Source organism: Pteropus alecto, unplaced genomic scaffold (assembly GCF_000325575.1).
Source record: "Pteropus alecto unplaced genomic scaffold, ASM32557v1 scaffold95, whole genome shotgun sequence".
NCBI lineage: Eukaryota > Metazoa > Chordata > Mammalia > Chiroptera > Pteropodidae > Pteropus > Pteropus alecto.
In genome coordinates this window covers 709761-733793 of record NW_006441071.1, presented here as the reverse complement: position 1 = coordinate 733793, position 24033 = coordinate 709761, and the positions used below count along the sequence as shown (strand labels likewise).

The 24033-nt window shown below is 36.2% G+C and overlaps 1 protein-coding gene and 1 non-coding gene across 2 annotated transcripts in view; one reads left to right on the top strand and one right to left on the bottom strand.

Moving 5' to 3' along the window:
* The window catches only part of MLLT3 (MLLT3, super elongation complex subunit), a 233872-nt gene that overhangs the window by 47136 nt on the left and 162703 nt on the right, over nucleotides 1-24033 (bottom strand). The window contains exons 5-6 of the mRNA XM_025051432.1: nucleotides 17834-17856; nucleotides 16390-17074 (exon numbers count right to left, since the gene is read on the bottom strand). Of these exons, the coding sequence (XP_024907200.1) occupies nucleotides 16390-17074; nucleotides 17834-17856 (708 nt within the window). The remainder of the gene's footprint in view (nucleotides 1-16389; nucleotides 17075-17833; nucleotides 17857-24033) is intronic.
* On the top strand, nucleotides 8957-9075 carry LOC112485031. Its single transcript, XR_003048350.1, has one exon. It is a non-coding gene; the product is annotated as a 5S ribosomal RNA (ribosomal RNA).

The following is a 24033-nucleotide window of genomic DNA, read 5'->3' as shown; positions in this document are numbered from 1 at the left end:
GAAGAAAACAAGAAACAAAATATCAGGGAAAGAATTTCAGGAAATAAGGCTTCCAGAGAAAAACATATACAAAGTACTGGCCTATTTTGCCTTTTCCTTTAATGGGCCTACTAAAGAAGCTGTACCCTAAATTTTAGGGTAGAGGGGATTTCAGTCCAAGGTGACTCATGTGAGAGAGGAACAAGAGTTATGAAAGGACATAATCTCCCCAAGTTCATTGGTTACCACCTGTGAAGCTAATAGTTGGAGGAACCAAACCATAGTGTCTCCCAAAGTAACAGATGGATCAAATGAATTAGTCAGTGCCCTTTCCAGGACGCTGGGCATAAAACACTTTGGAAGGAAGGTGGTTAAGCAGTGCATCCTGCCGAAACAAACCTGACATCTGCTTAATCTTCTCCCTTGGACTCCAACACCATACTGAATATTTCAAATGGATAACAACATGAAATCTCCATGTAGACTTCTCTTTCATTTTATTATTTCAAATGCTAAATGTTATCTACTTAAGGATCTTGGCTCCATGCCCTGGCAGAAGGCAAGATTTTTCCGCTAATAAGAGCCTGGAGGCTTTACAAGACTACGGGAGTTTTCAAAAATATTCCTACATATTCATAATAGTCAAATTAATAGATCTGATGCCAGATGTAAAGTGGCATTTTATGGGTAGCTTTAAAAGGTACTAATAGGGTAACTTTTAAAGCTACTTTAAAACATGCAGCTATGAATCTAATGCAAAACCGTGTTGCCTTTTCATTTTGGCTATGTGTTCCCTCTTCTGTAATGAACTAACCAGACAACATTTGGCATTTTTCTCCTCTGGAAAGATATTTGGCATTCAGGAAAAAAATTTGGGTTAAACACCTTTCAACTGTCCTCTGTAACAATTAAAGCTTTTCCTTTGACTTACTGACATGGTTCACAACCACATACAATGAAAGCAAAATAAATCTTTTCTGCATGGTGCATTACGTGCCCTTAGATGAATTAAAACACGCTAGCCAGGTCTGCATTTTCATAGGCTTTCGGCTGCTAAAAATCCATCAAAAATAGTGACAGCTGAGCAGCAGGTAAACAAGGTATAAGCAGATGTTAAAGATATTGCGGATTTGGTTTCAGACCACCATAATAAAGTAAGTATTGCAAAAAAGAGAGTCATAATCTTTTGCTGGTGGAGGGTCTTGCCTTTAATTTGTAAAAACGGCAACATCTATGAAGTTAAATACAGCAAAGCACAATAAAATGAGGTATGCTTGTAAAGAAAAGCCACTGCTAACTATACTTCGTGATCTTCTGACCTTGTAGTCGGGACATAGGCTTGTTGTCTGAGAAAGCAGAGTCTTCACCATTAAAATTCACCATCCTAATCAGCAGACAAGAAGAAGCATACTGGGCAAAAGTTAACTAACACATATGAACAAAACATCCATGATGGCAATTTCACATCAAAGCAGAATAAAATCTATCAACCAAAAGAATAAAATGCATAGTATAGATGTGTTTTCAGTATTTTTTTTTAGATAGAGTCATCTCTTTAATATCTTTTGAGCAGCATTTTAAAATTTGAGATGTCCTTTACACATATAACCCTAAAGTCTGTGAGGTGGGCATTACCAGGACCCCCATTTTATTAAAAAAGAAAGGTGAGGACTAGTTTAGAAATATTCAGATTCTACTAGCATTCACAGACTACCAACTAGGTGCCAAGTACTGTTTGCTATTCATTTGATTCACAGAATTTTGGGAGATATTATTCACACTTCAGAGATTATAAAATTAAGGCTCACAGAGGTTAAATATGTTGTCCCAGATCACAAAGCTAGTACAACTATCAGATCTGGCTTCTTTTCTCAGGTCCCAAGATTCTTTGAGACAGCTTTTTCACTCGGTTTATAAAAATAAAAGTATATGGTCTGTGTTCCACACCAAAGTATAGATCATCTGCTTTCCTGAGCCCAATGTACTAGGGTTACAAGCAGATTCCTGTGTCCAGAGTGCATTTACATGACCATACTAATGCTGAAGGGAAATGCTGGTGGGGTGTGGATGCTGTCAGAGCTGACTGAACCTAGAAGCTCACCTAGAAAATAACACTGCAAGAGGCAAGATGTGAACGAGATCGTCATTGGCACAAGCCAATTAGTTAATTGAGCTTCTTTTGGTTGCAGATCTGGCAGGACCTCATAAGGGCTGGGTAGAAGAGCAGGCATTCAGAACCCACCAGCATGCAAATTCTAACTTAGGGGATCATCAGAACTGAAGACAGGAGGGAACCTATCAATTTAGTTTTAGGATACTTTAATTAGGCTTTAAAATACTTGTGCTGGAGCAATGTCTTTCCTTAAGATAGGAGAAGATAGTTGTGATAATATTTTCCTTGCCAAAATGATGGCTGCTATCTTCAGTTCATTTTTTTCTCTTAATAGATTCAGCCTCCCACAGTGATAAATTACACTTGGTTATAATTTTAGTTTTATAGTGTAATCATGACTCTTTTAAAATCACCCTTAGAAATATTAGCAGTCTCCAATGAGTATACTTAAATATACATTTGAAAACTGACTAATATGATAATTCTTTAAGGAAACTTAATGCATCCTCCACATCTTGTTTCTCTCAGCAGTAAGTGTTATTGTTCAGTATAACTTTTTTTATATTGCTTGCCCCTTGTGGTTAGAAACTTAAATCTTTTGCAACTATTTTTTCACTCATTCTTCCACATATACAATAAACATTTTATTGCATGGCTGCAGATACTCAAATGTGATAGTTTAATAAATATTTAACAACCAAGTTAAGGTTATTAATTGAAAGCTAATCTGTTATGATAATTATGCAACCTGAGGAAACAGAAGGGGAAAAATAGTTCCTTTTATACAGTATACAAGTAGTATTTTACCAGTTCCAATAATTTTAAGAGCACATATAAACATTAGGGGAAATATAATCATATTTCATGATTGTAAGACAGCAAAAACAAGGTGGTCGTATAACTTTCATGTTATCACGCCTCTGCACAGTCCCTATAGGAAATAGGGAGGCAGAAATTTCTTTCACTTCAACATCCTGTTATTGAAATTTCTCTGAACACTATTTGCTTTTTTAAAATACAGAAGCAAATGTTTTGGGGATTTTAGATTCTCACATCCCTCTGCTCACTCAATAAAAGATTAATTTGTAGTCCTTGCCTCTCCTTTGTTATTTTTGTGGTTTATTACTTCTCATGGTAATAAAAAAAAAAAAATCTCGGGTCATTTTGAGGGAGTTTTTGAGACCTCCACGCTCCTTGGCTAGCTCATGCAGTCTAACACACAAGCAAGGGCTACAAAGGCAGGTAAAATGCAACTCAATGTATACAACTTGCTTATGTTGTCCTCCAATTTATCCCAGGATTTTGTTCTATAAATTTATCTGTATAAGGGTGGCTTATACCCTAACTGTGTGCCTCTGAGAGGGCCAAGACTTGTCTTGTTTATATGATGAGTTCTCCCATTCCTGTCTAATCTACCTCCGTAGAGGTCAGTGGCCAAAACTCACATTTCCAAAACATTCAGTTGAGGAGTCTCAAATATAAAAACATAAATTAGTTAAGAGGTGTCTTAACTATAAATACATAAATTCATATATATAAATATAACTTTGCACCATTTAACTCAACATCTGTGCCAGGCACAGAGCAAAAAGTCAAGAAATCATGTAATTAAGAGACTATATCTGCCCTAAAAACATCCCACTGATTAGGAGAAAAACACTTTAATATAAGAGAGTAACAACTATAATCAAAGTATACATACACTGTTAATGGAGGGAGCAATAAGGAAGGGCAGGGGTCATTTATGTGGGGCAGATTATTTAGAAAGCTTCGAATAAAGGTGAACATTAACCAGGTCTTATAGAACCAAGAGTATTTCACTAGGGCATAAAATAGCATGGAATGGTCAAGGAACCGAAGACTGCTAATATTTTAAAATCATTAAAGAACAGAGAGAGCAAAGAAATGTGAAAGTGGAAAGGTCAGACTGAAGAAGTCTTAAGCAATGCTTTAAAAAAATGAGCCATTGTTGAAGGATGCTAGAGAATGAATCCCATTCTTCTGAAAACTGGTTAAAAACAGGAGGATTGCGGAGGAGAATCATGTGCCATGTTAAATTTTCCTATACAAACTGTACTACCTGTTACACAAATGGTAGAAGAGGAAGAATTTCTTTTTATAGGTGAATTTTAGCTGATAAATGAAAAAAGAATGATGGAATAAAAATACTGCCAATTCACAACCCCTAATAAATTCATGCACAGAGGTACTGAGCATCGATGGGTGCTAACCACACACACACACACACGCACCCTCCCTCCCTCACCTTACAGGTCTCCTGATGAAAGAATACAACATACCCATGAAGTAGTCTTGCCCCAAACCAAAACCAAAAGCCTAACCTACATCTGACCGTGGTTCTAATTTACAGAAAATACAGCACAAAGACACTAGCAGCAAAATCCAAACTGAGAAATTCTATAAGACAAACAAACTAGATTTTTTTCCTTGTACTTTTATGTGAAAAAAAAAAAAAGAGAGAGATGAGGGAGAACCTATACTATAAATCAAAAGAAATTTAAAAGACATTCTTACAAATTACAAGGTATGGACCTAATTAGATCCTCATTCAAACTGTAAAAACAAAATTTATGACATTTTGATTCTATTAGAAATTTGTCCAGGAATTCAATATTAAAATTATTAATCTGTTCAGTTGTGATAATGATACTTTAGTTTGTTTTTTAAAAGCCCTTATCATTTAGAGACATATTGAAATACCTATGCATGAAATAATGACATCTTAAATTTTACTAAAAATTATACCAGGGGAAAAATAGATGGTGCTACAGTTGAAACAAGATTGGCCATTAGTTAATAATTATTGAGTGATGGATAAATGGGGGGAGGAGGGTTATTATACCATTCTGCATATTTTGTGTATATTTGAAATTTTCCATAACAAAAGATTATGAAAACAAAAAAGGTAATGCTAAAGAGAATTTTATGTTTAGCCCATCAGCATCTGAGGTTTTGAAACAATGAAATGCTTTATAAAAATGGCTATATTAAAGATAATATTTTGAAAATGAACCATAACACCATTTTAACTAGTAGTCTTATATTCTTTGTATATTTCCTTCCAGAATTTGTGTTTTAGATAGTTATATAGAGGAAGGCCTGGGAAAAGAAGACACAGAGGACAGATTAACAGGTGATTGGCCAAGGGAAGATTATAAAATAGAAAAGAAGGAGGTGAGCAATGGCCTACTTCAGAGTGATGGAGGAAACTCAGTTGGCAGAGAAGTCTGGCAGAGAGTGGTAAGAGAGATCAGGGTAGGTATAATAGAGCCAAGGAATAGAACAGAAAAGCAAATTAAAGGTGCCAATGAGGTAAAAACTAATGTTTAAAAGATGGTTTCAATATTAGAATCTGGAAGGCACCAGTGACCTTTTCCAGGGGTAGTGTTAAGAATAGTTCCCAAGAGCAAAAGCCAGACCACAGTAGGTCGAGGAATAAGGGAGCTTTTGAGATGTCTCTCAGTGAAGGGAAAAGAAGTGAAGAAACTATAGTCTGAAGAGTATCAGGGCTAACTGGAAAGTTGGAGGCGGGTGTATGGGTGAGCAGCTGGATGTTTCGTATGAAAGACACCTCAGTACATATTTAGAGAGACTAAGGGGAACAACTCAGACACAGAGGCAGACATCGAAGATACTGGAGAGGAAGAGGGAATAGATTCAGGTTTCATCTGTTAAGAATATCAATTTGTTCAAATAGAGCCTTCATTTATATTGGAGGTTTTTAAAGCTAATGTTTTTATTAGTAAGCAATATTAAGACTTTGATTTGCCAGATACCTAAATGTATTATTTTCTATTTTGCTTAGTGATTTTTCTCCCTGAAATATATCAAGCCATGATTATCCTGGTTGGCGATTTCCCAGATACAGTCAAGGAGGACCAGGGTACAAAGTCTATTGAATTTTTCTCTGATTAATTTCTGTAATAACCACGGAGACTTACACCCTACCCTCACTTAGATATGACATGAGGCTTTTCTGGTGAAGATATGTAATGTAAGGTTCATTCATTCAACAAAAAGGCACAGACTGAGATGCAGGGCTTAGAGGTGACACCAGCCTTACATATAACAGACATAAACAATTCATTAGGAACTACTTTGAAATGTTAAATTGGAGGACAGTTTGGGAAAGGAGTGAGAGACACATGAAGGACTGTCAACTGTTCCAACTGAAAATGACAATGGCATGCCAATCAGGGATTTGCATCTTAGGGCCTTTTGGAGGGAAGAAGAGCTCCAAGATCTTGGACAAGTTATGAAACTTGCCCTCAGGTTCTCTGCAAAATCAAAGTTGTTAAAGGAAGTTTCTGAACTCTTTCTGCTTTAAAAATCCTAATATTTTCTCAATTGTGACGTAAATGCTGTATTGACATTTGTTTGTGGTTTCTAAACTTGGTCTTAAATCTTTAAAAGAGTACATATTAAGCCTTGCAAGGTTTTCTAAAGATAAAGAGACAAACAAGGCATTATTAATATGATGAGGATAAGGAGGTGGGAAGCTCAGGACAAAGCACCTCCTGCCTGCAAATTTTAGTTTTTTGAGAGTAAACCATGAGACTCATTGATTTTATTACACAAAACAAGGAGGACAACACATGGCATATCTTTAAAAGGGAGGAAGAGACTTGTTGCAAGTCTCTGAAAGTTGCTAGACAATGAAGGCAGGTTTAGTCAGCAAAAGAAGTGAACTCTAGCCTAAGATTATCAGATAAGGTAGCACATTCAAATAACCCATCACAAGATCAGCAACAAGTTTTATGTTCACTTTTAAATAAAACAATCCTGGAAAATAACAAAGATGAGGAGGAAACTTGAAAATACAATGAGCACTTTATAATATTGAAAATGTATCAGGTTATCTTTAGGAGAATTTATCAAATATAAACATTTTAAACTAGGGTGGACTTTCAGCAAGACTCTGCTTTGATTCCCAATATAATCTAAGGTTAGGCCAAATGGAAGATGACATTTTAGAAACATGTAGTAATAAAAATATATACTGTGGCCATGGATTATAATTCACTCAATTCCTAGACAGCAGCTTTGTCTCTTATCTTTACAAGAACACCTACAAACATCAGATCTTCTCAAAATACAATTCATAAATTACCAAACAAAAAGGTAAGTCTTTGTCTATGACATAATTAATATTGTTGCTTGAACTAATACCTGAGTGGCATTTCACATCTATAATCTCACAATTATCATGAAAATTCACATTTTACAGTTCATTAGTAAGGTGAACCTGCCTAGTCTTTTGATTCCAAGTATATGGTCTTGGACCATGCCTCCAGGACCACCCCTACTAGTCTCAAGAAGATAATTTATTTGTCAGGTATGGCTATGTTCCAGGACAAGGGAGCCCTACCTTCTGTTACAGTTAAGGGAAATTTGAACTTTTGGTGTTGCCCCAACTGCAGGGGGCAGACAATAGTGCAGAAATGTAATTAGCATTTTTCCTTGGTCCTTCCTCATTGATGCAGTGAAGAATTACAGGTCAGTGAGATTTAGAGAAGATTTGTTAAAAGTATATTTTAGAAAGACAAAGCACACTCCAAGGAGGAACATGGTTTTAGCGAAGAGAACTGTAACATCCACCCAGAAGTGGGAATCTCTGAATTATATTTGGGCCATCATAGGTGGTTCCAAAAGCATTCTTAGGTGATTGGCACGTGAGATCATTTTGATTGACAGTTGGCTGCTATGTAACACTTTGCCTAGGGTGCATGCACTTACCCAGAACATAGTCTGTTATAATTAGATTCATGAACTTCCAGGCATAAACATAGTAGTATAATGACAGAATAATGAGGCTTAGATTGTGGGCAAATTAGGGTAGTACTTTCTGCACAGGCATCTGTGGCTGTATTAGACCAGCTAAGATTATGACCCTTCTGTCCTTTGTCTCTGGGGATGCAGGAGAGATTCTCTAACTACCAACAGGGTGTTCTTTGGGTGGTTTCTAGGATGGGCCTCTATTCCTTTGTACTCCTGTCACTCATGTCTGACTAGCTACCTAACACTTCCTTCCTTCATATCCTTCATGAATAGCTGGATGTTTGGTATGAAGGATAATGCACTACAGAAGATGGAAGTTCTTACAGTATTATTGGCCATGTCCTTGCCTCTAGTATGAGGTATATGAAACATCCTAGTACTTTGGTGAACAAGTGCCCTTGGATAGACTCTAAGTTACCTCAGCCTTTCAATACATTCTGCAATTCTGCTTCTTAGAAAAAGATACTGAGGTAAATGAAGCATGGGTTGATCAGCATTTTGAAAATAATGGCTGGGTCTCATTGCACTCGTAATTCATAGCCAAGCATCCAAGTATCAGGGCTACATCTTATATCTTATTCTCCCCTTTCACTGAACTGTTGTACCCTTACCAGAGGAAGCCAGATGGTGAGAAAGTTAATGCTCCTAATTAGATTATTCTTGAAAAGGTTTAATCAATACTACAGCGATTTTAATTTGATGTGATTTCCCTCTCAAGGAGGTTTAATCAGTGGTACAGTATAAGAAGCATGGGCTTTGGCATTAAACATGAGTTCAAATTCTGGTTCTGCCACTCCTACAACTGTAAGATGAGAACAAAAGCTATCTCACACATTGCATGGATTAAATAAAAGGATATAGAGTGAAACTGTCCAGCACAATCGTAGCATAGAGTTCAATAAGACTTCCTTCATTCTCTACAAACCTGTTTGATAAATGAACTGCAGGGTTTCATTTATAAGATCTCTCTTCCTTTTCAGCAAGGACAACATAGACTTGAGTACTACACTAGCAACAATTCTTTTTTTTTTCTTTCAAGCTGTTTCCTCAGATCAAGAATTCCATGTCTACGGCCATGCCACCCTGAACACACCTGATCCCATCTGATCTCAGAAGCTAAGCAGGGTTGGGCCTGGTTAGTACTTGGAAGGGAGACTACCTAGGAATACCAGATGTTGTAGGTGTTAAAAAAAAAAAAAAAGAGAGAGAGAGAGAGAATCCCTTCTCCTACTTACCCCAGCCTTCAGTTACGCTAATTCATGCCTTCCTTTTTTCAAAGCTGAGCCTAATTTTGTACCATCCATACCACCTAATATAGTGTTTATATTTAGTAGTACCTATCACATATTTTCAAATGTTATGAACATCATTAAGGTAATCAAAGAATATTAAAAACAAACATGTTTAGAAGGAAATCTTTTAGTTATGCAAAGTAACAATTATGGTTTATCATGATGGTTTATCATATAAAAAAAAGAAAACAGAAGGACCACAATATAAAGCAAGGGTTAACAATTTCTTTTTAGAAAAACAGTACTATGATTCTAAACAGTGAGGTCTCAAACCAGTACACTCTAGTAATTACCTTCTCTTTCTCTCTCTCTCTACTTAAAGTAACATCTGAGGTCTGTATGTATGTATATGTATGTATATGTATATGTGTGTATGCTGATTATAGAAAACAAAAAGTAAACAATATCTGATAAAAATTAGGCAACTCTTTATTATCTCATATATTGTATATTGTATGTATTCTGTGATGTATAATTGCATTTACTGACTTGTGTTTCTAAAGCATTGTTTCACAACCATTTTATCTACTATAACACACCTAAAAGACAGCATTCAATTATGTAAGCCTCCCCCATATACATATATGTGCACATACACACACACACACACACACACACACACAGTTTTTTCCCATGACTGAGGAAGGCAAGAAAATGTCCTTTTCTCTGTGTCACTAACTCCGAATATTTCTTCCTGTCCCAATTCCCTCACAGCCCCATCCTTTATGTCTTTTGCATTCAAAGGCAAAAGTCTGTTGTCTCCAAATACTTTAGTAAATGCTTTTTCATTTTCTCCTGACTAATAGAAGGATCTTTGACTTTATCTGAGAACATCTCACTGTGCGTTCACCTTTAGTGACCCAAAGAAGCCTCTTAGGGGTAATTTTTCTTTGTGGACCTTGACACTGCCTTGAAAGTTTACAGTCATAAATTGTTACCCACTGAGAACAATTTCTCAAACTTGGTTAAATAATTACATAGACACCAAAAGAAAACCACTCTCTACCTATATCACTGCTTTATCTTGTCTCCTAATTCAAAGAAAGGACAGCCTACAATTTGAATAACTTAAGAGACATTATAAAATGAAACTTCAAAATGTAACTGGAAGATTCAAAAAGAAGGAATCTTCAAACTGGAAGACACCATTTGTTATTTGGTGGCACCTTCTGGGAAAGCTCGATATTGCAGCTCAGCTCTGTTAAACATAAATTCCTATGCAAGTAAGAAAATTCTGGGAGCAGGGAAACGGTGCTCATGGCGTATTATAATAATGGGAGATCCAGATTCACAAAAGTCTGTTTTATTTTAAGCAATATTGTGTAAGACATTAGAGGTTCCTAAATGTTTCATAGCTCTTCCCTCAGTTCTGGCTGTGGATGGCAAATCCACCTATGAGAACACTATTACCTCTTGAAGGTAAAGCTCAAACCAATAGGCAGGTCAAAGACATATGATTCATAAATGGAACAAGTGTATGATATTGAAGGCTTTCTCAGCAGTAATGCCAATTTCATGAAGCAAATTTCTGCAATTGTAACATGAATTCATGGTAAAATAAGATTTGCTTCACCCCCAAACTCCTCTTGAGGGCACTCCCTACCAAGTGAGATTAAATACTGGCTCCACCACTGTTAAACATGGCAATCTTGGGCAATTTTCTTAACCTTTAAGCCTCAGTTTCCCCATCTATAAAATGGGGATAATAATATTACTTGTTTCATAGAGCTGTTTTGAGAGTTAAATGAGTTAAAATAAATCAAGTGCTTAGAACAGTGCCTAGCACATAGAAAGCACTCAAGGAAAGTTTAGCTACAGCTGTAAGACATCCTTATGATATGGTAAAGCTAGTTATGCAAAGATCATGTTGAGTCACATCTTTGACTTTGTGACTAAAAATGACAGATGGGACAATTATATAAGATCATGGGCCCCAGAGTAGGAAATAATAATGTATTGAATAAACAATGCAGCTCTCTTGAAGAAGGCTCATGGAATTTATTGAGAGAGAGAAACAAGTCAATACAAGTAAGTAAAAATGCTGAGCTTTGGAAAATATTGATGACAACTAACTCTGCAATGACAGGGCCCCCTATCTATTCGTGACCCTCAGCTATCTAAGGCTTCTAAGGATTTAATTTAAAACCTCAGAAACCATTTGGCCTTAGTATGGTACCCAAACAAGTAAGAGAAAGAGCCTCTAACTCTGTTTTAAAAAATCTCACTTTTAACTGCTTCAAATTTTTTTAAAAAATAAGCCAGAAACGTTGCTGAATACATGAACAGTTGATTGACTAGACTGTACCCTCCTACATCTGATGACGTCTAACACGGAGAACAAAAACAGAATACAAAACAAGGTCAGGTGAAATATCTCCATGCACCCAACAAAGGTAACTTGCTTCCAATTGTTTTAACTAATGTCCCACACTGAGGTGACTCTACCAGAGGAAGAATTGCAACTCTTCAGGTATTTTTACCTCCAGTTATAAAATACAAAGAACAAGAGTCCAGAATGAGAGCTCCCCTGGAGAGCTAGGGCAGCCCTTTAATGAATGGCCTCTCCAGCTGCTCACTCACCATACTTACAGACTTTACGGCTCTTGCATGTGCTGGAATTACAAGTCATTAAAAAGCCACTTTGAAAACACAATAAAGACCTTCTTCTCTGACTGTGACAACCTTCCATCACATAAAAACCTAAGGCCAATGCTTCAACAGCAGGACGTTTACTGCCAGCTCCAGACAGTTTAAGCAGGGCAAGGAACAGGGTGGGGCGGAAGGAAATGAGCCACAACAAAAGAAGGGAAGTTTCTTTTTCCTTCTCCTTTTTTTCGTTTCAAAAGAAACTTCTGCTAAGGTGGTTTGAAGTCTTTATCTTGTATCTGAACCACTATGCACCCTTGGGAAAAATGCTCCCATCTGAAGAGATTTCATCTTTGTCTCTCAAGAAGATTTTATACAAGACGGCACTTCAGTAAACCAAAACTATCAAAAGGCATGATTAAAATCCCATTTCTCATACTGCAGATTGAAGTATGAAACATTTTACCAAATGTAATCTGCCCATTTTCAAGGAAAGATAATCAAAACTTGTAACTTCTGCACTTTTAAATTACAATTAAATTTTTAAAAAGCAAGGTCAAAAGAGTGATGGTAATGATAAGGAAATTACTATCATTACGAAATCCGATCATAAATGGTTATTTCAATTTTCTTTTACTGTTTTTTCCCCTCCTTCTCTGCTATGAATACTGAACCTCCATATCACAAAACACGAGCAACTCAATAGAGAAGTGGTTATATGAAAAACAAAAACTAGAGAATTACAGGAGGGGTGAAGGAAATTTGGGTTCGTTTTTATTGTCAAAGTTTAAACAGGTTGATACAAACCACAATCACAAACTTTTAGTTGATATTGATACACTCAAATTCTCATCCTTTCCTAGCTGCTAGTTAATGTTATCACTAGTAAGAATAGTCACTTTCCACAAGTGACTATTATGGCCACAAAAAGATAAATTCCTAAACCAAGAACAGCTTTACTCTAATAGGAATTACCTAATTCTTGAAGGTAAAATATTCTTAATGCAATATCAAGGCCATACACCTCAAGACAAAATTCAGAGTAAAATGACATATGTTTCAAGTGTCTTTTCCCTTTTAAAATATTTAAGCCACACACTTGAAAAAGAATACTAGAATTCTGCCGTATTTTTGAATATCAAAAAATCTTTCAATGCTTTAGGTTATAAAGGTTTCCAGAAGCCAAATCACATATAACAATGGCCAACTAACATTTTTAGACTACTGTGCTAAGTGCTTTACTCAGATGGACTAGTTTCACAATAATTCTACAAAGTAAATACTATGATCTCCATTTCACAAAAGAAGAAACTAAGAAATACATAAGATTAAATAGTTTGCCCAAGATTGGTACAGGTTGGATTCCAAACAGCCAGACTGTCTGACACCAGAGTGCAGACTAATTACTGACTGACTACCTACCTACCTACCTGAACACTTATCAACAAATAAATGATCCCTCAAAAAACATGCAGGCATACAAACTATTTCTCTCTTCTTCTTTTCAGAGTATATAAAAACCTTAACCAAAAGGAACCACATGAATAATCTTCCTAATCCATCTCAATAGCACTGATTTTCAATTTTATATAAAAACCTGAATCAAACTTATTTAAAAAGCTTTTTAAAAAGTTCTTCCTTTTAATTGTAACTAACTTGTACCAAAGCAAGACATTTTCTTTACAAATATACCAGATAAATAATCTTTTTGCTCCAGCCCTTCCTAATTCTTCACATTCTTCCAATTATTTTTTGTCTTTCTTTTGTTTCCAAAGTCCATGATCTCTGCCCCGCTGTGTCTAAAATTACCTGCCACTCCACCCCCTACAAATGAACATCACTCGAGCTCATATTCAAATAATGAAGCTGGGAAGAACGTTAGAGATCAGGTCATCTGATCACACTTACTCAGATGCAGATAAATAATCTGCATGCGTACCACCAGGACAATATGAATGGTGCCCCCTGAAACTGGGTCTGTCACAAGCTACCACAAAATCAGTTACTGGCCAAGGGAGGCTTAGGGCTACTAAAGGCTCTCCATTACAATTGCCTCCTTTCTTTCTGTCTTGTCCACAGGAGGGATACCAGGTAGTAGAAAGGCCAAACAAAGGCTATCTTTACTGGTAGATACAGGGAATTTCAGCCCTCTTTAATCCTCCTTTGCTCACAGAAAGGTCTTTTGGCCGTTGGCTTACTTGGAACCACTTTTGTCAATTCCCTTTTGTTCCAACATATACATTTAGAGAATTAAACTAATAGTGGCAACAATCAAAACACTACTACTTCCAGAAAACTGATAAAGAAAGTACAGTTGTTGGGTTTTATACCCAAATAATAACCAAAAGTCTTCAGAGGCTTTCTCTGTAATAATATACAAAGCATAGTACAAAACTCCTGTTACGATCACTGGATAGGTCATGAATTGCTTTGAAAATTTGCTTCCTACTGTAAGGAATTACAATTCTAACTCTTCATTTCAGAAGATTTTTCAAAATATTGCTTTGAATAAATACCAAGTTAAACATAACCTTTATGAAAAGCCATATCTTATAAATCATATATAAAAGGGAGAGAGCAAGAGGCAAACAAAACAAGAATATACAAAATTATCTAAAGAGAAAGATCATTTGTAATACTTCCATGTAGAAAGAGCATTCAATATTACGTTATGAATGCCATTTCGTCTTCTCACAAATCAGTGAACATTCAGGAAAGAATGTGTACTATAAGAAATACACATATACCCTCAGAAATAAAATTTCCATAAACTATTATTTACCCATACTAATTAAAATGTATTCTGATTTTTTTTTTTATTAATACTGGTGACGACATGCTAAATTGATTTCATGGCTCACCAGTGAATCACAACCCATAACTTGAAAACCTCTGTTCTAGAAGAACTGTGACATGTCAGAATATGGGAAGAAAAAATTGCTAAACTTGATGATCTTGATAGCCTAATCACACCCAACCACATCAGTGAACATTTCAGGATGACTTGAAATAAAAGTCAAACATACCAAAAAGTTCCATAACATCTGCATTAAGAGCAAGTTTTGAATTAAGGGGAGAGGTAAAAAAGCCAGCAAGGAGAAATAAAAGTTTGAGATATTGGAACAACAACAAAAAAAAGTCAGAGACAACTGCTTTAGATCACTGGAGTAGTGAAGTCTTATGGCCCCATTTAAGACATATTGGAACAAATCCATTAACTCTCATCTCCATTTCACAAACTATTACTATAAAGCCTTTACCAAACTCTGGAATAAATTTCCCAATCTCCAGTAATTTATATGTTACTATGCTCCTAATATGGTCTGCTATTGAAATTTCTAGGTTAGCTATAGAGAGTAGAAGGCTAGGGGGTGGTCTCTGGATGGCTGGGGATTGGTATTGGTGCCATGTCCTAACTCTAGGTGGCTTTCTACCCAGAGCGGTACAAATGCAGGAGAAACAATCTGCTACTAAGGTCCTCTTCTCCTTTCCAGCATTCGAACCAGAAACATTTGTGAAGTGACCCCCTGGGACAGAAAGAGAAGTCATATTCTAAAACTGTTAGCGATTTTTTCGTTAGATGTCTTTTTCGACTATTGCCTAGAAATATATTGACAAGCCAAGGTAAGGAGATGTATTGGGACTGATCATGACTGATAAGTAATGGTAAAGGCCAAAGTTAGAGAAAAAAGAAAAGTGAGGAGGAGATAACTTCTTGGTAAATAAAGGTCATTCTCCAGAATTGAATAATGTTCATTGTCAAATAGAATTGAATACCCCTTGCATTACTAACAGCTCTGTCACTAAAGTCTAAGATTTCTTACACTGGTGGGTTAGAATAGATAAACTGAAAATCCCTTCCAACTCTGAGATATCTGTGACTATAAGTTTAAATTTCAACCTCAGGTAACATTTTAGGGGGATATTAGACAGTCTTTTAAGCACTCACAGAAGATAATCCCATTCATCAGAAACTTGTAATGAAGATCACATACCCCACCGCTTTCAAATCAGTGGCTATACAATGAAAAAAATTAAATATTTCATTTTCAAAATACTGTCACTTGATTTCGCAGGCACATATTTTTGTTAAAATTATCAAATTATATGTGTCGTATATTGTTAATTTTGCCTCGACAAAACTGTTTTTAAAATACTTCTCATCTATGTAAACAAATTACTTCATTCCACTGATCAAAAAGATCAACATTATAGCACCCTAATATTTTCTAAGTTTCTCTTTTAAATTTATTTTCCTTTGTATTCAAGTTTTACTGCATTCTTCTCACTTTCCTAGGTCAGCAATCACTGAAAAGCACAGTAACCAAACGCTAATGAACAACATCTAAATTTTTCTGCTGTAATTCATATGACTCATTATTATACTATGGAATATATCTTTCCTTTAACAACTTAAATCGCAGCCTAAAAATCTGCAGATTTCTTAATGATTTCATTTCCTTCTTTCCATTAGTTAAGAAAATTCATTTCTAGGCACTTCCATGCTACCATTTTATGGTTCGACCATCATTTTTTTCTCTCATTCTTTATCCCAAAGCTCCTTGAAATAACATCTGAAAACTAAGAGGGGGAAGGAGGGAAATCAGTGAGACTACTCACATCAGATTTAGAGGACATATTCTCCTCCACGTCGGAATCGTTGGGATCCACAATATCATCAAATGGTGGTAAAGTTGATTTCTTCTTCTCTGATGCCTCACTCTCAATTTTGACCTTTCCCATCTTGACATGAGATTTATCTTTTATCTGTTTTTTGTCAGCGGAACAAGTGAGTATCAGTGGTGGCGCACTAGAAAAACTTTTAAATAAAGCCTCTGAGCTACTCTTTTTCCTTTTTTTGGCTGAGAGTTCTTCAGAATCTGAAATGGGGGGCCTTTTACTAGGAGCCTTCTTATCTTGCTGTCCACTGGTGATAGTGAGTAAGTTACTGTCTGGTTTTGGCTCTTTTGACATGGGTTTCGGTTCCTTGAAGGCCATCTTAGGAACTATTTTTTCTTCTTTCAGTGGTTTATTTTCTTTGGGTTTCTTAGAGGATTCTTTGGAAGATTTGTTGTGATCCCTGGAAGGTTCTTTGAAGGCACTTTTATGTTCTCTGGAGTCTTTAGAAGGTTTTTCCTTGTGCTCCTTCATTAATTTGTGAGGCTTTGAAAAACTGGTACTGCTGCTGCTGCTGCTGCTACTGCTGCTACTGCTGCTGCTGCTGCTGCTACTGCTGCTACTGCTGCTGCTGCTGCTGCTACTGCTGCTACTGCTGCTGCTGCTGCTGCTACTGCTGCTACTGCTGCTGCTGCTGCTGCTACTGCTGCTACTGCTGCTGCTGCTGCTGCTACTGCTGCTACTGCTGCTGCTGCTGCTGCTACTGCTGCTACTGCTGCTGCTGCTGCTGCTACTGCTGCTACTGCTGCTGCTGCTGCTGCTACTGCTGCTACTGCTGCTGCTGCTGCTGCTACTGCTGCTACTGCTGCTGCTGCTGCTGCTACTGCTGCTACTGCTGCTGCTGCTGCTGCTACTGCTGCTACTGCTGCTGCTGCTGCTGCTACTGCTGCTACTGCTGCTGCTGCTGCTGCTACTGCTGCTACTGCTGCTGCTGCTGCTGCTACTGCTGCTACTGCTGCTGCTGCTGCTGCTACTGCTGCTACTGCTGCTGCTGCTGCTGCTACTGCTGCTACTGCTGCTGCTGCTGCTGCTACTGCTGCTACTGCTGCTGCTGCTGCTGCTACTGCTGCTACTGCTGCTGCTGCTGCTGCTACTGCTGCTACTGCTGCTGCTGCTGCTGCTACTGCTGCTACTGCTGCTGCTGCTGCTGCTACTGCTGCTACTGCTGCTGCTGCTGCTGCTACTGCTGCTACTGCTGCTGCTGCTGCTGCTACTGCTGCTACTGCTGCTGCTGCTGCTGCTACTGCTGCTACTGCTGCTGCTGCTGCTGCTACTGCTGCTACTGCTGCTGCTGCTGCTGCTGCTGCTGCTACTGCTGCTGCTGCTGCTGCTACTGCTGCTACTGCTGCTGCTGCTGCTGCAGCTGCTGCTGCTGCTGCTGCTGCTGGTATGAACACTCCTATTTGGGTCCTGCAAAAGAGGAGAAGAAAATAAAACAAAACGAAATAGCAATGAAGAGTCAAAAGCCAGTCTCCTTGCATTCGATCTACACAAAATGACCTCCCTTGGACTGCTCTCAAATTAATTTTAATAGACACCAACAACCACAGGTGGAAACAGGGTATGAGAGAAACATAGTGACGGAGGGCTACTATGGATGAAGAAATTTAACAAGGCAAGCTGTTTTCTCAGTCATGAGAAGCGTGATGTTCTAAACATTTCAATTCAACAAATGTTCACTAAATGCTAGGTTCTAGGAGATACAAAGATGGATAATACATGACCTCGCTCTTAATAACTATAACATATCTGTGATTCATAGTTGCTGTAAGAACCTCCTATATAGTACTACTACAACAAAAAGGAGGAGTAAGTAATTCTATTGGGGCATGGAGGAAAGAATAATTCAGAAATTTATAGACAATTAACACCTGAATTAGGTCCTCAAGGATAAGCAGGTAATTACTAGAATGAGAAGAATGAAAAGGTCCTTAGAAACCAGGGCTAGAATGAACAAAAACAATGAGGGATCAAAGCACAGATTACATTTGAGGAGCAGCATCCAGCATTGAGAAAGAGGTAGAAAGATAGCCCAGGGTCACATAGTGAGGTCAGACAACATTCAATTTTAAATGGCTTTTTAACATTAAGAATCAAAAGACCCAAAAAAGAAATAAAATTATTCTCAATTTCAGATACAAAAGTAATTTTTTTCCCTCGAAACTTCATCACTTAAGAAATATATCTCCCATCTACTAGCGAAGAAAGAAAAGAAAGAAATCTAACAAAACAAAGAGTTCATCTAATGGTCATCAAATGGACTGAAAAATCTTTAGCAATTCCTGTTGTGTAATCATGAGGAAAGAGTTAATTGTCGTTTATTTTATTAAGTGTTATCAATTTTTTCACTCATATAAATATCTCAGAATATATAACCTTTCTATTTAGGAACAAAATCTAAGTCCACACTTGGTCATGTTTGTGAACCTCTACCATTAATAGTAAGAATAAGAAATAGCAGTAAACCCTGGACCTGTGAAAATCCATACCAATACTAAGAGAAGAGCTCTATCTCACTTCTACCTCCTAATGAAACCAAAGGCAAATAAATGTCCACATTTTCAACCAGAATTTACAGCTTCAGGTTTGCTCATTATGTTTCACTCTAACTCACCCACTTAAGATCAATGATATCTAAACCAATCCTCTATTCTTTAAATACCTGACAGAAAAAAGATAGTAGGCAGGGGCTACGCTTTTCAGTAACATGAACAATCTACTTATTGGGTCTTCTAGGTGTGTGTGTGGCGGGGGCAGCACAGAGGAAGCAAGTGTATTGGTAAGCATTACAAATATCCAAAATGGAAAAAATTATTGTTCTATGTTAGTAGGAATATGTGTTTTTTCTTCATACAATTTTTTTTTATCTTACTCAATGACAACAAAATGACATACAACAATTATTCCATTTATTTTTCCCAAGTGAGCATTTGGTTTCAAAATTCTAAAATGGATACAATTACTAAGCAAAGACATGTTTTTATGCATCAAACTAGATAATTCCTTACAAAACATCTTAATCTGAGATTTAAAAGCAGAATGCTAAAGACAGTATTCGTATTACTGAAACTACGTTATTTTATATATTCTATTATGAGACATTTCCTGGCATAGTAAGCAATACTATGAATAACTAAAATAAAGTATAATGGACAAATTAAATTAAGGAAGAACATTTTGAAAGATAATATCCTTGAATTTATTGTTGTTGTTGTTGTTAACTGGTTTGTTTACTCACTGAATTCTGGCAATCTGCAATCAGTATTCTTTTATGGCTCTTGAAGACCCAAGCATTGCTGTTTAATATTCAATCTTCATGGAGTATTACACATATTTTTATAAATGTAGCTTTTAAATATATATATATATAAATTTTAACCTATCAACATATATTCTAATGCTAAGCATTAAAAAACAGTAACATTTCAGCACCAACAAAAATAAAAACTTCTATAGGGATTCTTCCATGATTTATTTTTAAAATCCTTTTTGTAAGACAAACTGGAATTCTTAATACAAAGTACATAGTGGTACATGACGCAGATTCTCATGTCACAGAAAGTTCAAGTTCTCATCTTAATTATATACATATGATGTTAAGTACAAAACTCCAGAAATTTTACAACTTTTTACTCCCCATGTTGGTCTAGGATTTTAATGCCTACTGTCACCTTTTCACCCACCCAACAAATCTTGATACAAGAAAGTAACTCAACTATTCTTGTTCCTTCCACTTTACCAAAAACCTTTCCTTAGGCTAAGATAACTCTGAGCTAAGAGAAACATATTCAATAACAACACCCAGACAAATAAAAATTTAGAAAATAACAAAAAGATGAGAAAATAGTTTCTATTATATAGGGCTACATTTTCTTTGCCCTGGGCCTGTGATCAATGGCAAAGTGCAAATGTATGTCACCTGACTCCATTTTCATACATATAATAAATGCAAAACAAAGGCTTATACACAAAATCTGGAATTAAATGGTTACTGACACAGAATTAAACCTTTCACTGAATCTCAGCTCACCTATACCTCATATATTGGCGATCAAGTCACTGGCTTTTTAAAATTTTTACTGAACTATCAATCTCAACATTAAGTGACACTAAGCAGCACAGACTAATTACCATTCAATGTGAAGTTTACACATGCTGTATAATTCAAATTCTCTTTGCCTGGGGCTGATTAAGACAAACTGAGTATTAATATTAGGGAGAGCATGTGTACATAATTCAAATCTCAAATATTTAAGGCAAATGACTGTTTAAACATAAATATACATATATTTGCACTAATGCAACCTGTAAACATAGAGTACAGTATTTTTTTTTTTTTTTTAATCCACTCGGATACTACTGAATGCTTCCTTGGTTTAATTTTCTGGAACAGAATGGGTCTCTTTAATGTATAATCTCTTTTAGTACTACTTGTCAGCAACCCCAGTAGATGGCTTAAGAAAAGAGGAAGGGGGTTGGGGAGCTGGGAGAATGGGGTGAAGGGTTAAAGAAGTGCAAATTAGTAGTTGATAGTTGGTCATGGGGATGGGGAGCATGGCATAGGGGATGCAGTTAGCATTAATATGATGGCTATGTGGAGGGCCAGGGACGGGAGGGAGCAATTAGGGGGATCATTTTATGAACTATATAGATGTCTAACCAATGTACTATATACTTGAAACTAATTTAAATAAATAATTTTTTAAAAAAGAAAAGAGAAGGTGCAACTATTGGTCAGAATAAGGTTTTCTAATTGTATGTGGCTTTCAATTTCCATGTTATCACCATATCTTCTTCCTAGGACCACTGATAATTCAAAGATGATTCTTTCTCCAGCTCCTGTTTATTCCTCTATCAATTCTCTTATTTTTGGCTTCTGCCATACTTTAACTGGCTTCTGCACTGTGCAAAATTTTCAGTTCATTCGCAACTTGTTCAATGAAATTTGCATTTGCAGAAATAAACTCTCCTCAAAGAATTTTATTTATCCCAAACCAATAAATTCTCCTAAAAATGTTTATTCGTCCAAGGTACATTTAAAAAGGACATTTTCTAAAAACTGTAGTACAGTACAAGAGGCTATTTATATAAAGGAGTCAGGAAACCGTGACAGTCAAAGACTGGATTTCAAAATAGAAGTCTATTCTGTAATTTCATTAAACACATCACAAATGGCACAGAGGGACGAAATACCATCTGAGGCTATGAATAAAGTATAAAAATTCAGGATTTGGGGGGTGGGGGGAATGAACCTTGGATTGGATTTACCTCCCCTGATTTCAATCCCAAATTCAACCCATTTACCTCTCTTGAAACAGTCAGGTCTAGAGGCCAGCAGGGAGTGAGTGGGGCCTGCAAAATGTGGCCATGAAATTCTGGGCATCTTCAGAGAGAACTGGTGCAGTTTTGCTCTACCCTGGGCTCCAAGCAAGACCCAGAGGAATTCTGCATATAGATAACTGCACTAGTGTGGCCAGCCTCCCTGGCCCCAAAGGCGCTGAGGAGGCAATCAGTAGAAGGGAGATTAGCCTCTAATCCTGAGGCTGGAGAATGCAAGACCAGAAGCAAGGCACAGAGTCCTCCGGGCCATGGAATACACAACATGCCTGTTGCTACAGTGCAGGCTGAGATGCCTGTACCTTTCATCATTTACAGGATACAACAATCTAAGTTCCCTTAACAGCTCAACCTAAACCCCAATGCACATATAGATAACAAACCTAAGGGTGGGAGAGAATAGGAGAGAGGATACCTAACATCTTCAGAAGGACACATGAAATATTGAGGACTACTTAAGGAGGGTCAAGTAAAGAATAAAAAATAATTTCTATAGATTAAAAAAATTAAATTTAAAAAGTAAAACTCTCAAGCTGAATAATTCAGATACATTAAAGAAGATTGGTGGAATGAAAGATCAATTGACAGAAATCTCAAAGCATACAGTAAAAATACAAAGATGAAAATCAAAATGGGAAAAGAGACTAGACTTGAAGAACAGATTGAGTCCACCTAACTAACATACCAACCATAGAAAGAGTTCCACAAGAATCCCTAGAAGGAAGAAAAAGAAAAGACAGAAGATATGCAATAATTAAAGTAATATGGAAAAAAATTTCCAAGAACTAAAGACTGACCTGCAACCTCAAGGGCTTTCCAAGATCCAGGCATGACTAATGAGAGAAAAGACACACAAGCAAGAATAGCATGCTAAAATTCCTAAACTTCAAAGATAAAAAGAAAATCGTAAAAGTCACCATAAAAAGTAATTATTTAAAACCAAAAAAGAATCAACTTAACGTTGAACTTCTCATTGGTAACATTGAAATCAAAAGAAAGAATAGTAACATCTAGACTGCTGGTAGAAAAAAAAGTACAACACAAATATCCTATATACATATTCAGTGTGAAAAAATATTTGTCAAAATTTAAGGATTCAGAGCACCCAAACAATAACTGAATCAGAAATGAGACCTTTATGTGTGGGAAGATGGAGAGGAAAGGAAACAGGAGTGCAATATACCTTACCCTTAATACACCTTAAATATGCTCAATATACCTTAAATCTTAATGGATAATAAACTATATGGAATATGTTATGTAAGTGCGCAATATGAATTCCAGACACAGAAAAGTCTAACAAAACTCTGGACCTAAAAAAGTGAATTATGTCCATAGAAATTTAGGGAACAAGATTAGAGTGTCAAGGTAAGGGAAAATGTTGGTATCATTTTTCATGTTAAAGTAGGGGGGGAAATTGGATTATGAGCAATTGAAAGGGAAGGTAGACAATAATGAAATGGAAAACTACAGGACTGCCACATAAACAAGGAGAAACTCGGAAATGAAAGTCAACTTCAGAATATAAGCAAAATTAAGAAAACTGAAAAGTCACAAATATAAATAATGAATAAGGTATAAAGTAATAAAATCAAGTAACAGTCATTAGAATTAAAAAAAAAAAAAGATGAATTCTCCTATCAAAAGATAGTCAGACTGAGTTAAATAGACTAAGGTAATATACAGACTGTAAGAAACACTTAAAGTCAAATGATTGAGAAAAGTTTAAAACAAGGATAAGCCAAGAAATATCAGCTAAGTGCCCCCAAAAGAAAGCGTATTAAACTATATACTTGAAACATTTAAAGTTAAGTGGAATTTAAAGTTAAGTGGACAAAATAGCATAAACAATTTAAAAGCTAAATTATATAAGGCAAAGGGTATTAAATATGTAAAAAAAAAAAAAACTTGAAAAATATTTCATTGAAATCAGAAATAAAAATATCTTTGTCAAAAATAGATCTAATAAAATGAAATGAGCACAGACATGATGAAATTGACTAAAACAGTCCACAAACTTGATTTAATAATTATATATAGAACTTTCTATCTCTTGAATAAAGCTTACAATTTTTTAGGTGCACATGGAACACTGAAAAAAATCAATCATAAGGGCATTGTAATAAACTTTAAAATACTCTCTTTAAAATGTGTTAATAGATTATACTGACTTATTTTACTCTAACAAAATTATAAAAATAAAGACAAAAGAAATCAGTCAAAAGAAAGATATGAAAAGAGCATTTCATT